The 21,215-nt window shown below is 42.4% G+C and overlaps 1 protein-coding gene across 5 annotated transcripts in view; it reads right to left on the bottom strand.

Moving 5' to 3' along the window:
- The window catches only part of Fmnl2 (formin like 2), a 266,650-nt gene that overhangs the window by 2,548 nt on the left and 242,887 nt on the right, over nucleotides 1-21,215 (bottom strand). For 2 of the 5 annotated variants that reach the window (XM_087899961.1, XM_087899965.1), the window contains 10 exons: nucleotides 16,233-16,357; nucleotides 15,555-15,757; nucleotides 13,541-13,775; nucleotides 12,607-12,675; nucleotides 12,418-12,498; nucleotides 10,831-10,960; nucleotides 9,310-9,473; nucleotides 8,384-8,485; nucleotides 5,371-5,469; nucleotides 4,382-4,505 (listed from right to left, as the gene is read on the bottom strand). In XM_087899961.1, coding sequence (XP_087756087.1) covers nucleotides 4,382-4,505; nucleotides 5,371-5,469; nucleotides 8,384-8,485; nucleotides 9,310-9,473; nucleotides 10,831-10,960; nucleotides 12,418-12,498; nucleotides 12,607-12,675; nucleotides 13,541-13,775; nucleotides 15,555-15,757; nucleotides 16,233-16,357 — 1,332 coding nt within the window. Of the gene's footprint in view, nucleotides 1-718; nucleotides 813-2,329; nucleotides 2,456-4,381; nucleotides 4,506-5,370; nucleotides 5,470-8,383; nucleotides 8,486-9,309; nucleotides 9,474-10,830; nucleotides 10,961-12,417; nucleotides 12,499-12,606; nucleotides 12,676-13,540; nucleotides 13,776-15,554; nucleotides 15,758-16,232; nucleotides 16,358-21,215 lie in introns of all 5 variants that reach the window. The other 3 variants (XM_087899963.1, XM_087899964.1, XM_087899962.1) reach the window with 3 other exon arrangements.

Here is a 21,215-nt window from a genome sequence, read left to right as displayed (position 1 = left end):
GTTGAAAGAGGCATTGCTTTAATGGGATGAAATGAAGTAACATGAATTTTAGGTAAGCACTCTTAGTATGAAGGCATGCTTTGATGAATAAGACTGATAGTCTAGCGTGTAGCCTTTGATGAAGACATGACAAAACAAAAAGCAGGTTTTTAATAATCTAATTAAAGGGAGAATTGACACTGTAGACACACTAGACCACATTCTGTACTTATCAATCTTTTAAAATAACTTTTTAAAAAATCTTAGTGGTTTACATAGAAACCAATACTCGAACATTTCTACAAGGCAAAAATCACTGGGACAGTCCCCAACAGGCTTGTTAACTTCTGACTCCTAAGTCACTGCAAATTGTGGCCCTTCCCCTCTTCCCTTTCACTCTAACCAGTACATTCTAGTCCTTTCAAGGCCCTGTGGTTTGGGGATCCTCAGATTTGTAAAATTCCTAATCTTTCAAAATCTGTAGATCATCTTCCCTGACCAACAGCCCACTGTACCCATTCAGATAAACTAGAATTACTAACTTGAAGACCAAAAAGACGATTGAGAGAAGTACAATCAACTGTTTTGCCAAACCGTCACAAAAGAACGAGAAAGCCACACAATATTAATGTGAGGCCCAAAGACTGGTCAGAGTCTCACCAGTATTACCCTTAACCATAAATAAAAATCATTGAACTGCATATAGAAAGGAGGAAGCTAAGTAAAAAGTGATGCTTGCCAGCTCTGTGTATCCTCCACCACCGGTGTGCTAGAAGAAATCCTTACCCTCGAGTGAACATTTGGAAATTTAGTGATATTATTCTTCTTTAAGGCTAAACAGAAAACAAAAAACACAAAATGATGGTTAAGTAAAAATGGGATGAAAACAGAAAGCAACTCAACTTAGTGTTTAACATTGCTGGGCATGTTAGCTAACAGAGGGCATGGGCTTTACTACAGGTTGTGTTAGATAAAACAAGGGGAGAATGAGTATCTTTCTACCCAGCCCTGACCACCTAGTTTCAAGCTGCTTTGAAGATTGGCTCCAGAAAGGTATGTAGTCCAGCAGCAAACAGCGAAGCAGATGACAGTTTCAGGTTAATTAGCACTGGTGGGTAAGTACACTGGAGAGCAGGCAATGAAAGTGAAATCTTTTGATTCAAAAACAAGCACATCCAGCAAATGCAATTCACAAAACACATACCCAGTTCCATATCAATCAGCACAGAAGACAGTCGATGACTACTGACAATTGGTACTATATAAGCAACTATTGCATAGATATATTTTTGCTTCTTTTTAAATGTAAACATTAAGCTCAGGAAATTACTTGGACAAATCTTACACCTTTCCCATTTTCAAGTGCTATGACAAGTAACTTTTCCAGTTTCTGCTGCCACTCTCCTAACCAGCAGATTTAGCTGTGGTCTCATCACAAAAAAGTACTCTGATTTGACATGGAATGGAGTTACCAAAGAAGGGGTGTGAGAAAGATGGTAGGGAGCTATTTACTCTTTGCTTGTACCTCCTGCCTTGCATCTGCTGCGATAAGGAACTGTTGCAGATAGCTGCAATAGGGCATGACAGTGAATAGAGGCCACCTGCCCAGGTCAGAGTTTTTAGGTTGTGAATTGCTGATGTCAGTGTTCAGAAGATTTTATGCCGAAAGGGTCCCCATCGTAAAGTTCATATCGAGTTCCAGCATACCTAGGATTCTATAAAACAAGAAAGGCCTAATTTGAAGCTACGTAAATGTAGCTTTAGAACCTTTCTCGTTTTCATACATAGTATGAATGATTTGATTATCTTAGGGCGGGGGGAGCAATATGTGTGCCATGGTTCAGGTATAGAGGTCAGTGGACAATTTGCCAGAATTGGTTCTTTCATCATGTGTGTACTGGGGCTCAGCCTTAGTCATCAGGTTTTGTGACAGGCATCATAACTCATGACGCAATCTCATTGTTCCCTGCCTCTTGTTTTTCTGACCACTTTATGGAATATTTCATTACCATGTTAGCTCAGCATAAGGGTTGTGGTATCTGTAAACTTGTTAGGGCACAGTAAATACTCAGTAAACACTGGCCTTAGTAGTTACTGCTTATCATTTTGCATTCCAAGATATTAACCCCCAGCAAGTGGTTCTATTAACTGTCATCCACATTCATATCATTGCAAGAATGTGGTATATACATATCAAGTGGCAGTGAGTGTTTAGTAATGACAAACAAACCATGCAGCATGAAGACAACACATGTAAAATGAAGACAATGGCATTCCATGCTAGCATTTGGTTGGTCCTAAGACACAGGGACTTGGGGTAAATAAAAGGTTAAAAAAAATCTATAGCAACCTTTTAATAGTATCAGTTGACAAAGAGCAATATTTTAGTAATGGTATTCCTCAGTGAGAACAGGTTCGCAGAAAAACCGAGACCCACGCTTGGCGGTGCGAGCAGTAAAGGGCACAGTCTTCAGCACTGCATTGAGAATAACAGCCAGACAAGAAATGAGAGTAAAAAGCCAGGATCTGTTGCATTAGTCCATGGTTAGTGTGAGAGGAAAGATAAGCAAGAAGGCAATGTGTATTCCAGTTCACTAAAGCCTAGAAGGTCATCTGGAACCTGAAGGGTGAGGAAGCAGGAAATGAAAAATGTTCCAAGGAAAAAGCCTTCTGGGATACAGACAAATACCAGATATGTCACTCATTTTTTGGTAAGGCAGGGGACATTTTGGTTCTTTTTGTTCTTGAAGCAGGATGGCCCTGGCCTCCTAATCTTCCTGCCTCCAGCTCCTTAAGAACTATGACTACAAGTGTGTGACACTATGGCCAGCCTGTGCCTTGAGTTCTTACTATGCAAAGTTGGATGCTTCCCTAGTCTCAATTAAGCTTGCTGTGGCATTCGGGTTTTTACCTTGATTGGACATCCACTCCTACTCTTGAAGAGTAGGGCTTCCCCCATTGCAAAGGAGGCAGAGAAATGCCCTACAAGGGGTATTTGACAAGTGACTAAGTACCGCATGTTGACACAAATACATGTCTATGTATACTGTCAGAACAGATTACCATTTCTACTAGTCACTCATGTGCTTTAATAACAGGCAAGGAATTCTTTATTGACTTTAAAAATCTAATCTACATAACTACTTAATTTCCCTATGTTTAAGATGGTCAAAATTCTGTGGTTTAGCCAGGCAGTGGTGGCACACACCTTTAATCCCAGCAGAGGCAGGCGGATCTCTGTGAGTTCGAGGCCAGCCTGGTCTATAAGAGCTAGTTCCAGGACAGTCAGAACTGTTACACAGAGAAACCCTGTCTCGAAAAAAACAAAAACAAAAAATTGTGGTTGGTTTTTAGAAACTTGACATGTCTATTCACAATGCCAAGTAAGCTAAGAGAAAATTCAAGGGATTATATTTCTGAAAAACTAGAATTTGGGAAACACATTTAATATTAAGAAATTGTTTAGTTATGAGTGTATGATTAAAATGCAATGTGGTTATATTTTGGCTTTGTTTTTAAAAGGTGTAATATTTCCAAATGAAGTTATATTTATGGGAAATGCCTGAAAAAGACCCAGCGATTGGATTCTAAGGATAGCACGTACATGCAACAAGACTGATCGATCAGTTTACTGTTGAGGTGCATGAGGAACACCTGAACATATATCATACGACTGTCTACACTTTAACATATTTTTAAACCTTACCATATGAGCAAAATGCTTTAAGTATCTTAGCTAATAAACAGCATTCATGTGCAAATGAAACTGAAGAGAAATCACTTACTGCCACTGCTAAGCAGGCCAGTGGCCTAAGTATGCTGGTCAGTAAAAGGCTGTATGAATCCCTAGAGAACTGGTTCAAATAAAAAACATGAAGCTAGAAAAAAACCTCAAACTAGATTAGCTGAGAGCAGTCCTCAGTTCTGAGCTAGAACCCCATGGATACATCCAAACAAGAGTACAACTTCCTTTTCACTTTGTTACTTTAAATTAGTAAACAGGTTTTTAAAGAACATGCCAAAAAAAAAAAAAAAAAAACCTACATTGCCTGTTGGTACTGAGAACGGATTCTCGTGCAGTATTCCTATTAGGCAAGCATATGGGACTGGTCACAAGGTGGAAAATGCAAAGGATGTCAAATCAAAGCCTGTGGGAATCTGTTAGGGAAGATGACTTACGGGTCCCACAGGTACAGAAGAGCCAAGATTGTTCAGAGTGTTGGACGGCAAACAAAAATGTATATCAAACTCTAATTTACATCTTGCTGCATAACTCTAAACCTCATTAACCCAACTAAAGAGCTTGCCAACTGTGAACAAAAGGAGCTACAATCTATGTATGTGGCTCTACTTATGTGAGCAGTGTGATAGCTACAGACCACAAAGACGAAATACCCTTTACCTGTGATAATGTCTTCAATGGCGCCATCTTTTCCCTCATAAACATGTCGGTTGTCTTTAACTTGTCGCCTTCTTAATTCTGCAATTAACTCTTGCTGCTGCCTCTTTGATTTATGGGAAGGAGACTGAGAAGAAAAGCAGAGACTGATGACTCCAATACCCATCTAGACTTTAAGAAAACTCAAGAGAGTCCTTGAGTTTTATATTGAACACCAATAGCCTACAGAACTACAGACACCACCATCCCAATATTCTGATTAAATGCCAACAATTCAGGAAACTTCTTCAAAGACTACAGGAACTTGAAGCTATGAACACACAAACCTAACTAGGCAGCAATATAAAGGGTAATTAATACCTACCGTACTTTTTTGAGACAGGAGTCTTTCACTGACCTGGAGCTCACCAAATAGGATACCCTGACTGACCAACCAGCTCTATCCATCTGTCTTTATCTCCACAGCTTTGGAATTACAGGCATCCATTTATATATCAGTGTTAGGGATAAAATTCAGGTCCTGATGCATGCAAGGAAAGTTTTTTATTGCCTGAGCTCTCTCCTCAGTTTGATGTAGACTATGTCCTATGGCCACAGAGATAGCTGAGAATAGTCACAGACTTCTCAAACTTTGTGGTAAAGACCTGCCTTCCTTTATGGTATACTTCCTTCCAATGCCCCTAGCAAAGACAGCATTAATGAAGGTCAATACCCATGGATACCACAGAGCATTTCCTGGTTTAAACCCCTGATTATCAGATAATCTTGTATGGCTTCTCTGAATATACAACTAAATTCTTTATCTCTATAAACTTGGAGATGCTTTGCAGATAGCCCTTTCATTCCAGAAGAAGCTGAAGAAAGTAATGAAAGAAAACAACATTTCTACATGCCAGCAGAAAGCAGTGCCCAGGATCTTAGAGAAGCGAGCTCATCATACCCCTCTCTACTTGTGCTTCATTCAGGCCCAGCTTAGAGCAGAAACTTCTTACCTTTGGGTCCTGCTGTTCCATCAAGGCTTCTTGCTCCAACAGTTTCTCCATGAGAGCTTGTTCCTGCTTTTTCCTCAGCTCGTTTTCCTCTTCTGCTTGCTGGGGAAATACAAATGGAGACTGAAAATTACAAAAAAATGGAAACAATGACAGTTAAGGTTTCTTAAAGCCATTTGAACAATCCATAGTGCTTTAGGAACAGAGAGATCCTTCATGACCACACTCCACTCCAATTCTGTGTTTCACTGTCTGCATATGACAAGTCTTCAGACTGACAGCTGAGCTGCACTTCAACTAGAAGAACTTTCCTGATGTTCCCTGTCCTGTACAAATAGCTTCTGAGTCCTATCTCTCTGACACTACATTCAATGATTTTTCAAGTGAGTCTCAATTTCTTCTAGAATCTGCCTACTTAGTAATACCTTCTCTAAAAGAAGGATCCAAGACTGGTCTGCTTTTTTGCTGGGGAAAAAAAAAAAAAACATTTTGCTGGCCATAAGGGCCATACCACAGCGGGATTCTTGGCTTCTCACTACAACTCTCCAGATGAGTCAGAAAGACTGATGTGAAGAGGAAAGAGAATGGATTCAGCTCTCTGGAAGTCTTCCTGCCCAAAAGACTTCTGTTGAGCTATAAAGGTCATCTGTTTGGTTTAGGGATCTAGTATAATGGACAAGTTCCATTCTATCAGTAAGGTTTACATTTTGATGTCTATTTCTCTCTTTTAAAACAGTCTTATCTATTCTTTGATTTGTGTGTGTGTATGTGTGTGTGTGTTTGTGTCTTTCTGTCTGTCTGTTATGTTTCCTTTTGGCTCATAGGAAGGGGAAAAAAGGGCAGTGTAGTAACTTCCCAGTCTCACTGAATTTTCCATAGTTGCACTATGGTGAGCACCAGGCGAGAATGTTGTTCAATGTCTGTAGAGCAAGGAAATTATTCTATAACATGACTATCCATCCTTACCTCAGCAGCTAAGTGATTGCAAAGAGAAACTGTAAGGCAAAGGAGCACACATGTACACAAGCTTGATCACAACATCCCAAAGATCACTGAGGACAGAGCAGCTTCTTTTTGCCTCTGTTCCATACATGTCCCAAATGAAGCCTTTGAGAGCAATTTCAGCACTTCCCATGTTGTTTTATAATTTTTACATACTATTTCTCTTCCGACCTTAGGCTTAGAAATCTCTATGTGAAGAAATGTGTTTATGACACCACACAGGAGCCTCCAGGGACATCTCTGCAGCTCTTCAGTATGGCCAGACGCCCAGGGGAACTACAGAATACCAGTTAATAGCAGCTGGAGGGCAGTGGCCTTCCTCCCATCCCATGCCTTATGCATCCTTATGCTAAAGAGACTTTCCTTACATTCTCAGCTACCAGACTGACCATGATTAAAGGAGGTAACTAAATAATCTTAGAGTGATAGGCCTGGGGGTGGGGGATCTCCAAAGCCACTCATTTTACAAAAATACTTCTCACATCTCCCATAGGTTGCTTTTTTTTCCCACAAAGGTATATATAAGCTGTTCAAATCCTTTCTTTGAAATACTTTTCTTAATCCTACCAACATAACCAGTGTTAAACACAGAGGACTCCAGGGAATAGGGACTATTCTCAATATCTGTGGGTTCCTCATTCTGAGTTTATTGTTTGCTTGCCATGAAGAGACACTATGACCAAGGCAATTCATAAAAGAAAGCATTTAATTAGGGGCTTGTTTACGTTTTCAGAGGTTTAGTCCAATTTCCTTATGATGAGGAAAATGGCATCCCACAGACAAATGTCAGAGTAGAGAAAGAAAATCTGGGCCTACTGTGGGCTTTTGAAAACTCAAAGCCAGCTCGCACTATCCACTTCCTCCATCAAGGCCCCACCTCCTAGTTATTTCCTGACAGCTTAATCAGTTGGCGACCAAGCATATAAATACACGAGCCCATGGGGGCTATGTTATTCAAACCAACACAGGAAAGATTGGGAGATGTGGCCTTGTTGGAGGAGGTATGTCACTGGACTTTGAGGTTTCTAAAGATCATTCCCAGTGTGCTCTCTGCCTATTGGTTCGTGTATCTAGATATGAGCTCTCAGCTGGTGCTCGAGCCTCCTGCCACCATGCCTTCTCTCTGCCATCAGAAACTCTGGAACAATAAGACCAATTAAACTCTTTTATAAGTTGCCTTGATCATGGCGTTTTATCACAGCAATAGAAAAGAAACTAATACAACTGGTGCATATATTACAACTAATTTAAGGACTAAAAATATACAGGAAGATATGCATTGGTTACATGCAAATAAGCCCTGCATCATTTTATGTGAGGGAGCTAAATATCATCGGAAGCAGGTATCACCAAGCTGCTGAACCCAAACCCACAGGTATTAAAAAACCACAATGCTTCCTAAGTGATGAGTTTCTAAAGTCTTCCTTGCCATTCTTTCCCAAAAGGGAAAATCTTGGGAAACAATTTTTCTGGTCACGTGATTTTTCCAACATCATGTCCAAGGGATGGGTCCAGATTAAAAAAAGCCAAAGCTGCAGTCCTGTATAGCACCATCTTTTACTCCATAATATTGAATGCTAGTCTAAGAAATCCCACCGCTCAAATCAGGTCTATACACAGCACAAAAGATCTCCCTGACTTTAGTTACAGCATGTCCTACTGACATGCCCTGGTTCATATAGAAGTTGTTTGAATTTTCTATGCCCTTCACCTTGTCTGTATGGATCAACAGTAAATACTGGGCAACATGGATGAATGGGGCATCTCCCCTGTCCTAAGTAGGTAGCCAGTTGCCTTGTCTTTTTTGCTGAGGCCCAGGCAAGGCTTCATGGAAAAATGAACCATCATGGGATAAGGGCCCTAAAAGCTCTCAGCCTCAGCAGGGCCAGAGTGATCACCCAGAACTGACGCCCAAGGCCAAGGAGGCCTCTGCAAAGGAGCCAGGCCACAAACATTTCTGGAAGAAGGCACCTACTGGGAAAGTGGACAAGGCTATGGGTGCTCTCCAACTTACCTTGTAGGCTTTCACAAACCGAACAAAGACAGGGAAGAACACGGAGGGTGGTGTTGTCTTGGGGTTTTCCCCAAAATACTTCACCACATCATCAAAAGCATCCTGGAAAGAAACACATTTTCCTTGAATTAGTACATTAGTTTTGCTACCAGGACTAGAAGCTCTGGGGTAGGTAAGCAAAACAAAGATGCTTGCCTTGAGTCTCTGTGCTCCCATGAGCACAGAAAATATTACCTTCAATACTTCACTAAAGGCAATCAGAAAAGTACAATAGTTGAACATAAAAACTGATCTCTAAGAAATTCTGTTTCTTCCCTAACTCCATGAACTCCCCTACCCTACACACACGCACAAACAAAGACCTATTTCTTTTATGAGTTTCCTATGGTCAAGACTCAACTCCTTAAACCACAAGGGCAGGAAGGATCTTGGAAGCATCTCTGGCTCTAAATCCCAAAGCTTTGGTTCATACTCCTTGCAATATTCTCACAGAACAGGACAGTCTCTTCTGTAATCTACTGCAGCCCAGATCTATCATGATCTATCTGCCTCCAGTTCCCCACATGCCTCCTTCTCTTTGCTAACACAAACTGTACTCTCTTCTAGGTTTGCTCATATATCAGAGGTCCCTGGGGTGAGAGAGCAGTATGAAGTCTAAGACCTACAGAAAACTTATACTCAAGGGACCTTTCTTTGGAAGCCCAGACCTGACATATTATAGAACTGAGTACAAACAGAGCTACGCTGGAAGGAATTTGGTATCACAAGAGAAAGGATAAAGAGGGATTTTAGCACAAAAGGTACTTTCAAGGACAACAGGGGAAAACTAAACAGTAGCTACATAAGGAATTGACCTAGTAACACTATTCTCCCAGCCCAGAGCCTATGCCTCGGGTGGACTGAAGGAGATGACTCTCTTGAGCTACCTGGGCAATCTTAGCATCATCCTGCAGCTTCTTCAGCTTGCCCTCATTGTGAAGAATGAACTCTTTCAGGAGCGTGTTGTGGTCATGCATGGTATACTCCCTCTTGGTTAAATCCATTCCCCTCTGCAGCTCCCTGACATCCAGCAGAACATTTTCCAAGGAGACTGATGGAGAGAAAGCATCACATCAGGAGAGGCAGTTCAGCTGCTAAGCCAAGTTCTCAGGACTCTGTTTTACTCAGAGCTGATTCCCACCTTTAGTCACAGATAGCCTTCAATATCAATAATTCATGAAATGCCACTATCAAATACTACAATAAATTCTTCATATGCACTAATCCTACTGTTCTAGTAACATACTTTGCCAATGAGGAAAGGCAACATAAAGAGGTTCTGTGGTCTGCCATGAGTCACACGGTTCAGAGAGCAGACGGGATGGGAAAACAATCCCAGCGTCCATTTCTTGCGCTGGAGACCAAGGTTCCACTACATCCAGCCTATTGGTTTAGTTGTAGGTTCAAACAAGCCCAAGACTTTTTCTAGCCTCTCTCACTTACTCTGGATGCTTTTGCACTCCTGTAACTTCCCAGCAGAGGGCAGAATTCTACCTGCTGAACTTCAGTTGTATAGCCCACTAAGAACTAGGGCAACCTTAGCTTTTTGTTAAGCCTTTCTTGCTTCAAAGAACTTGGGGTGAACCTTGCAATAGTGCCACCACCCAGAGCAGGCACACTCCTGGACTCTTAGGAGCCACTCTCCCCAGAGAAGCTGGTCCCAGTTTTGTTTTTCTTGTTATTCATCTCTGCTCACGGATGAATTACAAATCAATGGGGTATGTTCTCCCCATAATACTTCTGACAGTACCAAGTACAGAGAAAGTACTCAAAATTCCTGATAAGCAAAGGAGTAGTCCTACCTACATTGAGAGCATGTGTCAATCAGCCTGAGCACCATGGGCACCAATTCATCCAGTGAGCATATCAGTCTCCTGTATTTTCCACAGGCTTTTTTTCAAAGGAAAATTTCCTGGACAAACCATCTGTGCTCCTACTTAAGAAGGTAGTCTTGCTATTTGGTTTTCTTAATTGAAATTATGATTTAGGCAAAGGAAATCCATTCCATTCTGCTAGCTGCATGAGTAAGCCCATAATGTGTCTTGTCTATTCTGGCCTGTTTGTAGCCACAAAGCCATTTCTTCCCGCGGTCTAGACTCAATAGCTCATTATCGCATCTTATCCAACAGCAAGGGAATAGAAAGAGTGATGGGCAGGCAATGGGTAAGGCATATCTCAAAGACCTGGATCTTTAGAGAGAAGACACAGGCAGAAATTACCTACTAGCCTACATTCAACTGCTCAGGAGTCGGGGGCACTGTTTCAACACATTCCAGCCCAGGAGGGCTGCCATACTGATCCTGCTTCCTGCAGTGGGTACTGAAGTGTTTTATCAGGGACTGACTCCCTCATAACTATGATAGATATTAAACATCTCAAGGTAACACTGACAGCTGAAATAAAAGTACCTGCAGCAGCCTTTTCCACATAATGAAGCTCATTATAAAATAGAGTAACTTGCTGATATTTTTCTTTTACCACATTTGATATATAGTGCAACAGCGTTTGTTTCCGGTCTGTTGATTTTGTATCCAAGAGCTGGAAACAAAAGCAGACATGGGTTAGGTGCAAGAGCTGGGTGCAGGTGACCATAGTAAATAACCGAGTAAAACTGCAAAAAGCATTCCCAGAGGAGCCTCAAGATTCAGTGGATTTTGTGCTCAAACAGTCTGAGAATGTCCTGACCAAGTATGTGCTAGGTGCTAGGGTAGACTCTGAGCTAGGAATACTTCAGATTTTCATCTTTCTTCCAAGAATTCTCCAAAGCCCTGCATCCGCCATCCATCTGCCTCCCTTCGCTCAGGGGGAAAAGACTCGTCCAGGTGTTACTGCTTCCGACATGAAGAAGCAGAACAGAGATGAAAGGTGGAGCCAGCAGCTGTGTCGGTGGCTCCAGAGACAACAGGTTCTCCCTTCTTCCCCAGCTCTGAGGACTAAAGAGATGCAGCTGGCTCTGTGTCTGGGTATTCTGAATCTGTGACCTTACCAACCTCAGACAGAAAATGTTAAGGAAAAACCTGCCTCTGTATTGATGTGATTCTTTTTCTTGTAATTATTTGATACATAACACCGCGAAACAACTGCCTGCAATCAGAGCACTAGGTGTTATAAATAAACTTAATATGATTTAAAAGGTAGGGGGACATGCTTAGGTTAAGTCCATACATAACACTATTTTATAGAAAGGACTTGAGTATCTGAGTTGTTTGGCATCCTAGAAGGTCCTGGAACAAATACCACACATTGATCAGATTATGATGGGGGGTATTAAATCATTAAATCAATACTGACATGACACTATCAGTTAACCATGTGTTCCTTGACTTGGAAGCCACAATAGATCTGCACAGTCTGAAGAGGATGCCATGGAAGATGACTTTACAGAGGACGGCACTTTGTCCATACAGAAAAAAGAAATTAAATATATGTGTAACTATAATTTTCTAAACAAAACTATCTCTTCGTCTGAAGTCTTTCCAGATATTTAAAAATCTAAATAGTTCCCTGTAGTAACTGCTATCTTAAGTCATTTTCCATCATACTGGAACTAGAGATTATTGCTATAAAATGCAGTATTCATAATTCAGCCTCTTGAGGAAAGAGTCATGAATAAGGGGGTACTGAGTGAAAGGCTGTAAGTATCTAATCCTTTCTGTCAAAAAGTGTTTCAGAAAATTTTTTAAAGATTTTCTTTTTTTAATTTATTTATTATTATGTATACAATATTCTGTCTGTGTGTATGCTTGCAGACCAGAAGAGGGCACCAGACCTCATTACAGATGGTTGTGAGCCACCATGTGGTTGCTGGGAATTGAACTCAGGACCTTTGGAAGAGCAGGCAATGCTCTTAACCTCTGAGCCATCTCTCCAGCCCCGTGTTTCCTGCACTAAGAGGATCCTCCTCCAACCCCCCACCCTACCCCTGAGAATAGAACTCCCCCACCACTCAGCCTCTGCAGCCGTGTGTCCCATCCATATTCCTTTAGTTCACACACCAGATCTAAACTCTGCAGTTTAAATCCATAAACCGCTCCTCGTTTGCTGCTATTCATATAGTTTCCAAGGGCCAAGATGATCTGGAAAAGCAAGAGAGAAAAGAAGCGTTTGTTAGGAAAGCATCCCAGGTACTGGAAGGCAGCCAGCAAGTCGGCTCTCCATGAACATAACAAGAAAACTGCACTTGCCTCCAGAATTTTCTTGAGCTTTTGAGATGACTTGATAGAAACAGATGCTGCTATAATTGCGTGAAGTTGCTGGATTCCAATCAGAAGAAGGAAAAATAGGGAGAAGGCTGTTAAGAATGGCAAGCTAATTGGAAACTAAGAACTAACTATGCCTTAGGTAACCCTAGCATTATATCTGCTCATCTGAGAAGCTACTCAGAGTGACAAGTAATGCGGGAACCCATGGTCTGTAGCCAACCGAGACGCCAGGTAAGATTTCAAGGCAGGAGTTCCCAGTGCACCACCTCTAATCACTCACAATTTAGACTTCTAAATCACTAAAGATGCCCAAGGATGCAAAGAGTGGGGCATGGGGAACAGCAATATAACATTCTCTACAAGTTCTCAAAACACATTTTGAACAAATATGTTACTGAAAGCAGTAATTAAGGTTTCGTTTTTTGTTTTTGAGAAACAGAACCAAAGACAAACTGATGTTTCTGACATCACTACGTTTCTGCCAGACTAAGATGAGGAAAGAGACGGCTGACTAATGTTTATTTCTTACATCCCCACAATCTACTTCAGGAAAGTCCCAAAGAAGAAACATCCTCCGGTAAAGTCAATGCTCCCAGGAATCTCTTGAGCCTGCTGTTCACTAAGGATACAGGGTTATTTTTAGAAAGGAGAATCACATTTCTAGTCTTGCCAACAAGGAACTGGGTTGTAGAATAATCTGTACTCATCTGAAAAGCAGAGGATTCTTCTAAACACGAAAATAGTATTTTGGGAGAGAATGGTCACACATAGAGATTTGGATTCACACTGTGAAAAGGGGAGTTAAAACTCAAGTTCTGGAAGGACTCATTAGAACCCATACTAGATCGAGCATAATTCAGAGAGATGTACACAAGTGAATGACTATCTTCTTGTACCCCTGTCCTGGTCAACTCACAGGAGTCAGCATCTGAATGCTTTCTGCAAAGTTCCCAATGAAGGCCATGATAGTCATCTTCTGCATGAGCCGCTCAATCTTACTGAACTGCATCATGAAGCGGTCTTCGTCTGACAAGTTCTCCACGGGCTTTCTCTCTCTCTCATAGAGCCGGAGAACTTTGACCTCATTCTCAGTGGGCAAGAACCTCATCAAACACTCAACAAAGTCGACCGGTAGTGTCTTCAAGTCAAACCTGAAATCAGCGCCGACAGGTCAGTGTTCGACCCCTATCCAATAGAGCTCATCTACCACCAAGTCACTGGCCTTGAATTCAGATAGCTGGACTGCTGAAGCCCCACCCTGGAGCTGATCCCTACTGAGCACCAGTTATTCTAACTGATAACCTAGACCATGTTCAAGAAGGAGTGATATTATCTTAGGGTTCCAGGTAGCTATGGTGTTAGAAATCAAGAGTAAAAAGCAGCATGCAGTCTTAGACTGGAGCACAGGCTGGTAATGTAATCCATGGACAGGGCTTTAGATTTTGGGAACATCTGATGAATGTTGTAAGATAGTTCTGTCATGGGCTAGAGAGATGGCTCAGTGGTTAAAAGCATTGCCTACTCTTCCAAAGGACCCGAGTTTGATTCCCAGCAACCACATGGTGGCTCACAACCATCTGTAATGAGGTCTGGTGTCCTCTTCTAGCCTTCAGGCATACACACAGACAGAATATTGTATCCATAATAAATAAATAAATATTTTTAAAAAAGATAGTTCTGTCATTACTTTGCTATTTCTGGAGACAAAACTCAGTCAAATTCCCATTCTATTCAGATATTTTGATGCAGGTTCACACATTCCTTGAAGGAATATCAGTTCTTGGTAGATGTTTACTCAGTTTGAACAAGGATTTGCTTAATTCCTATTTTATACTCCAATCTTTATTCAACAAAACAATGGAAGCAGCCATACATTAGTATGACAAACAAGCTATATGAGGTTAAAACCCAGACTGCACACCATGTCTCAATGCTGGAAAACAGGAAAGATTGCAGAAGACTGTATTATATTATGACCCTGGCCAAAGACACAAAATCAGAGCAAATAATCTCTTAGGGTTTGGTAAGGAACTATAAAATATAAAATTATAAAAAATGATTTCTGAAAATATAGTATCACTGGCTACAAGTAGAGTGGGAAGATTTTTTTCTAGTAGATAAAACCATTACCTTCTGTGCAATTTATAAATTAAAAAAAGAAAGAGAGAGAGAGAAAGAAAAAGCCTTGTTTAAAATGACCGGAAGTACTAAGAGCAAAAGAATTTGCATTCCTGTTGTCATGAATTAAAACATGCATCTGTATCATATTTGCAGCCAGCACTGAACAGTATCATTCCAGGGATGCCACCAAATTTAGGTTCAGCAAATCTGGAGACCATCCAGATCCTCCAGAGAAAATTGTCATCTCTCCCTTTCCTCAGGATCTGCCCCACTCAGCCCTGCTCCCCTTTATGTGAACACCATATATATAGACCCATATATAAGAGCAGAGCCAAAATGATAAAGGCTGTCCCACACCAGATGTTCTTCTAGACCAGTGGTTCTCAACCTTACTAATGTTATGGTGACCCCCCCAACCATAAAATTATTTTCATTGCTACTTCATAACTGTAATTTTGGTACTGTTACGAATAGAAATGTAAACATCTGATATATCAGGATATCTGACATGTGACCTCTGAAAGGGTGGTCTGATCCCCAAAGAGGTCGCAGCCCACAGGTTAAAACTGCTCTTCTAAACTGGCAATGGTATAAGGATATGGCACTTCCCTGGGTACCAGCTGCTGCAATGCTTTCTGTTGTCAGTTCTGCTCTGAGGAACAAGGGGAGCTCTGAAGTGTGGGTACCCAGAATTCCTCTGTCTTTGCACTTAGCTCTTGCCCCACCATTCCCATTATCTGCTGATTTTACTCCTTGTTTTACTCCTTAGACCGAGCTCTCCGGGACCTATGCCCCTCACCGGAACTTACACGTGAATAGCTTTGCAGATCTCTTCAGCCGTCTTCCCAGCTTTCCTTAAGGTGATGGCAAGATTTTTGGCTCTGTTGGCTTCTAACAATGTCACTTTACTTGATCCTTTCTGTGTTGTTTTCTGCTTGCTTGAAGACAGGTCAATGGCAGGACCTTGGGCTTTTGTTTTGAATATTTCCTCAAATTCGTCCACATTTAAATCCTAAGGTGAAGGATGACATGGGCAAATTGGATCATGGGTTAAAATTAAGTCATTTCCCAGCAAACACCTCATCAGTTGGACATTCTCTTAAGCAAAGGCCTTCCTTCTGTTGGGAGCTTATTCCTGTAGGGCTGGCTGGACTTCTCCTGTTTCTGTTGGGGATACCCCGATCACATCCTATCACATAGTCAGAAGTGAATGTCCAGAGAATACTGATCCTAACAATCCAGGTCAGCTGCTACTTTTGATAGCTGGTTTACACAGATATCTGCCACAGGCTAAAGCCATGAAAACTGATGGTCAATACCGAGTCCTTAACCAGCATAGCTCAGTAAAAGCTGTCTATAAATACAAGGGCGGGCGGGTCTGTGTCAGACATTTATTTTGTGGCAAACAGGCGAACAGGACAGCCTCCTCTGCACTGCAGCAGCATGGGCACGGTGCACCTCTAGTTTATAAGCAAGGAGAAAGATACCTCTAGGATCCGCTCATCATCGATTTCGTTGAAGACTGTGCCATTGATCTGATTGGGCTTCAGAGCAACCCAGTTAAACACTGGCATTCTGAACTTCGTCTTGATCGGCTTCTTAATTTTCACAGCTGAAGATGTCAGAGACAATGAAATTAAGTCCCATCTAGAACCTCACAAGCTTCAGGTACAATCAGACAACAGTCCTGCAAATGACCCTTTAACACTGGAGGAAGAGGGCAAGTGGGACCCAGGTGGTGCTGACTACGGAGAGCACCCGGGCTTGGCCACAGCCATTCAAGGGCCACATTAGGTTGTGTGACACTGGACTATTATAAAAGCAGATGTACATACAGACAAAGTACCCATACATGTAAAAAACATAAATACATACTTTGTCTGTATGTATATCTGCACACCAGAAGAAGGTATCAGACACTTGTGAGCCGCCATATGGGTTCTGGGAACTGAACTCAGGACTTTTGAAAAATCAGTGAGTGTTTTTAACCACTGAACCATCTCTCCAGCCTCCCCATTCTCCCCTTTTTAAAGAAGTCAGACATCTTTATCTAGACATTGTCACTGAAATGGTTAAATGTACTAAAACAGAGAGATTTATGGGATCTAATACTTACAGACTAAAAAGAATGCCAACACCTCTCATTTTGGGGAAAAAAAGTTTTAAAAGATAATGGCTTACAAATTCTATATATTAATTATACATCATAAACAAGGCTTTCAAACATATATATCCCTACATCAGGCTGTTCTGGGCCCCTCACCTGCCCAGTGTGAGCCCCAGTAGTCACCATTATTCTCAGGAAAGGGGAGGACAGAAAAAAACAAAGGTGACCAGCACCTAAGCTGTCATTTGGCAGCTACCTGCCTCCATTGATATTTACCGAAAAGGGAGACAGGCAGTGCCTCTCATTCCTCCAGAGTTACAAAGGCCATTAAAGAGAAGGAATGTCGTCAGATAAATCCACACAGAAGCATGCAGAAACACAGAGACACAGCTTTTGCCAAAACAGGCTTTCTGTCACCAAACCTGGCACCCTCACCCCTATTATCAACAGGGTCAGATTCCTGGTCATACTTACTTTTTGTCTACACTGCCCAGGAGAACCAATGTCATCAACAGACAAAGGCTTTCTCTAATTGGCCCTTCATCCACAACGGGTGGAGGGTATCAGTAAGGGAGACAGACGATGGGAGAGATATCTCTTCAACCCAAGTAAGGAAGTTTTTTCCTGACTTCAGCTAGGCATAGGGTGTAGTAGACAGCGGGGGGCCTACAGGTGACCATGACATACACTGTGACCCCAGGGCACAAACTAAAGAAAGCGGCTTTAAACGGGCAGGTGTTCCACGCAGTGAGCCACAGACCGTGGGGGGAGGGGGTTCCCAGAAAGGGACAGTCAATGGTTTCCCTTATTCTCCTTATTTCCTTAGAGCACAATTCTCTTCGAGTAGGAGGGTCAGTACTGACTAAGAAATCTGAGCCCTAAGAGAGAAACATTCCTTCTCTCAAAGGGAAGGCATGGATCATGGCCTGTGAATGTAGGCCCTGCCTAAAGGAGGAGCTACAGATTCAGCTGAAACATGGGGGCAAACCTGGAGTCACAGTCAGCCAGACGACCTAGAGACACAATGTCAAACGCAATGGCTCAAGGGAGGATGGAGTGGAGAGATGTCAAGGCACAGGGTGACCAACAGAAGACACAGCAAATACTCAACACACTTGGTGAGGAGCAACCTACAGAAAAGCTTGATTGGCCCATCTTTTGTGGAAGCAGAAAGAACAGAAAATACAAAATAGATATATATGCATTAGATACGGTTAGAGTCAAGTGGCCCAGCAGCTCACACACTCGTAGCATAGAAGCTCATGCTTCGTGGACACATTTCAGCAGCGCAAAGCCAAAGACTCATTCTCCTGCCTTTGAAGACTCACTTTGTGGGTTTGTTTATATTTCTGTATTTCCCCCTCTCTGGGAGAAAGAAAACCAAAACAAAACATTTCATTGTAATGGTCCAAAGCAGCCATCATGAACTGTACTGGATATTCCATAGGCTATAAACAAGTTCCTAATAATACAGAACCAGTCACAGTGACTGATTCAAGCCTATCAGAGAGCAAAGGTCACCCACAGCGCAGACAGCCTGTCCCAGGTGACCCCCCTCCGGAAAAGAATTAGACTTGAAGATGTGTTACACTTCAAGTGAATATTTCTCATGACTAAAATCTGCCTTATAAAATCCAAATTCTCTCAACTAGAGCTGCTCTATCGGGACTTCCTCCAATGTGACCCCACCGTGATTCCCCGCTGGGACCACTCCTGCACAGTGCCGAGTGGGGTATTCTGCCACTGTTGACCTGCTGGCTCAGGGATTTTTCCAGAAGTAATGGCCATATCATCTCAGCTCTGGCTCTTAGTTCTCCTGAGACAACCTGCCAGGCCTCTGTGTTCCAGAGAGAGGGAAATCACTGAACATATGAGGAGAGTAACTTACAAAATAAGCTTCAGTTACTATGCACTGAAAACCAAATTAAGGATAAATATTAGGAAGATTAGGGAGCCTGTAGAAAATGCCTAATCCCAAATTAGTAAACGCTTAGAAGGACTTTATAATCTTATGAAACAAGATATATCTTGTAGCCATTTAATGGGATAAAGAGGACTTCTTCAATCCCACTTATAGAACTCTCCTTTGTTCAAGAACAGTAGAGACTTCTACCTAGAAGGGTCCTGAGAGCAGCAGTCATAAACTGAACATAGAGCTCTGTACCATAAATTTAAGACACTTCAGAGTCAATAAACTTTAGAAATGAAGGAGTGGTAAAGGCTTAAGACAAAACAAAACAATAAGAGGGGGCACGGCCCTTTAGAGGAAAGCCGCCTCTGCCTGCAGCTCATTCCCCTGCCAACAATATCTGAATTCTGTTTTAGCTCATGGCAGTGCAAGCGGATGCTGAGCCACATGTTAGCTTTTGCAATGGAGGAAGCAGCAGCTCCGGGTGAGGCACAGTAGACACATCTCACAGATACTGCTCATCCAGAGCTACGGGGAAAGCTTAACCAGCAGCCCAGGTGCACAGGACAGCAGTGGCATCCACAGTCAGTCACCAAGAACAGCCTGGTAACAGAACAGACACCCAGAGATGGTGTGAGGTTTGTCATTTACATTCACAATCTACCAGCTCCACGGTGACTCTCCTTCACCTCTTCTCTTCAGAGGCACTAAAAGCTCTAGAAAAAAGTAGTAACAGGGAAGACCTTGAAGGAGAAGAATAAGCCACAAATTTACCATGAAACGGAACAGGCATCGGATTGGTATCCTTGATATTTTCTAGATGTCAGGGTGCCAGCAGAATCACAGATATGACGTGGGCAAATCTGAAAGGGCTACGGACACTTGTAGAATTCTTGGGGTGGGGTAGGGGGTGGATCAGGGGTGCAGATAAAGCTACAAAACCTTTGGATGAATTGAGAAGAAATTTTTATACTAAATGCTGTTACTTCGACTTGGATACTTCAGAAACAATCACAGCCTTGAAACTTGAGGCTAGGAGGGGAGGGACTCACAGTAACTGAGAGAGTTCAATAATGGGTGGAAGTGGACCCAGTACCACAGGGACAGCTACCTCAGAGCGGAGGTGCCCAGTACCACAGGGATAGCCACCTCAGAGAGGAGGTGCCCAGTACCACGGGGACAGCCACCTCAGAGCGGAGGTGCCCAGTACCACAGGGATAGCCACCTCAGAGCAGGGGGACCAGTACCACAGGGACAGCTATCCTGAAGCAGCACTACACAGTATCACAGAGACAGCCACCTTAAAACACCTAGTAGCCCAAAGTGGCAACTTCAGAGCAGTGTTAGTGTGTTGGATCATTTTTATCAACTTGACACACATTAAGAGTCATCTTGGAAGAATGAGCATCGGTTGAGAAAATGTCTCTATTACATTAACCTGTAGGCCACCCCTAGATCCTCATATAGGAAAGCAGGCTGAGCAAGCCAGTAAGCATAATTCTTCATGGCTTCTGCATCAGTTCCTGCCTCTAGCTTCCTGCTTTGTGTCCCTGCCTGGATTTGCCTCCATAATAAACTGTAAGCTAAAATAAACCATTTCTTCCCCAAGTTGCATTGGTGATGGTGTTTATCACAGCAATAACCAAACGCAAACTAAGACAGTTACACAATCCGCCCAAGAACAGAGCTACCTGGTGACACCAGGTGATAACCTCAGAGCAGGTCCTCAACAGGGACAGCCACCTCAGAAGGGAATTACTTAGCATCACGGGGACAGCCACCTCAGAGGAGAATTACTTAGCATCACGGAGATAGCCACCTCCAAACAGGGTTACTCATTATTACAGAGAAAGCTACCCAGTATCAAAAGATGACAACCTCAAAGCAGTTCTCAGCACCACAGGCCAGCCAGCTCAGAGCGGAGATCCCCACAGCACAGGGCAGCTGCCTCAGCACACACTGCCCACTCTCATAGGGACAGCCAGCTCAGAAGAAGTCCAAACTCTCGGCGACACTCTAAATGAAATGGCTCAGTAGTAGATTAAAGAGTAAAATTTCATTTCCAAGGGTCAAAAGTAGTAACTTATTTCAAGGTGTTGGAGCAATTCTCTTCCCCTCTCTGACCTGTCTCCCTTTTATTTCTGGTAAAGCAAGCACACCTTTATGTCCTGGTAAGCAGGAAGACATGAACTACTTGGAAGCTTTTCAAATTCTAAAGAAACTGCTGTAAGTAACCACTTCCCCTGGAAGCTTAAAACTTCTAGCAAATTCTGACACCTACAAATGTTCAGAAGGCATGCCTACAAGCCTCTGTCGGGCATTTACTCATAGCGGCGTGTTCTCCTTCAGACGGCACTCCAAATACCTTACCAAAGAATAACACTCAATATGAGTGCCTAACTCCGAGCGTTGGACACCATAGGGAAAGACAGTAGAAGGCTGGGTGATGAGGTC

This window comes from Myodes glareolus, chromosome 21, assembly GCF_982192425.1.
Source record: "Myodes glareolus chromosome 21, mMyoGla1.1, whole genome shotgun sequence".
Classification (NCBI taxonomy): Eukaryota; Metazoa; Chordata; class Mammalia; order Rodentia; family Cricetidae; genus Myodes; species Myodes glareolus.
Note: the sequence above shows the minus strand (reverse complement) of the source record. Positions and strands in the feature narration are given on the sequence as shown.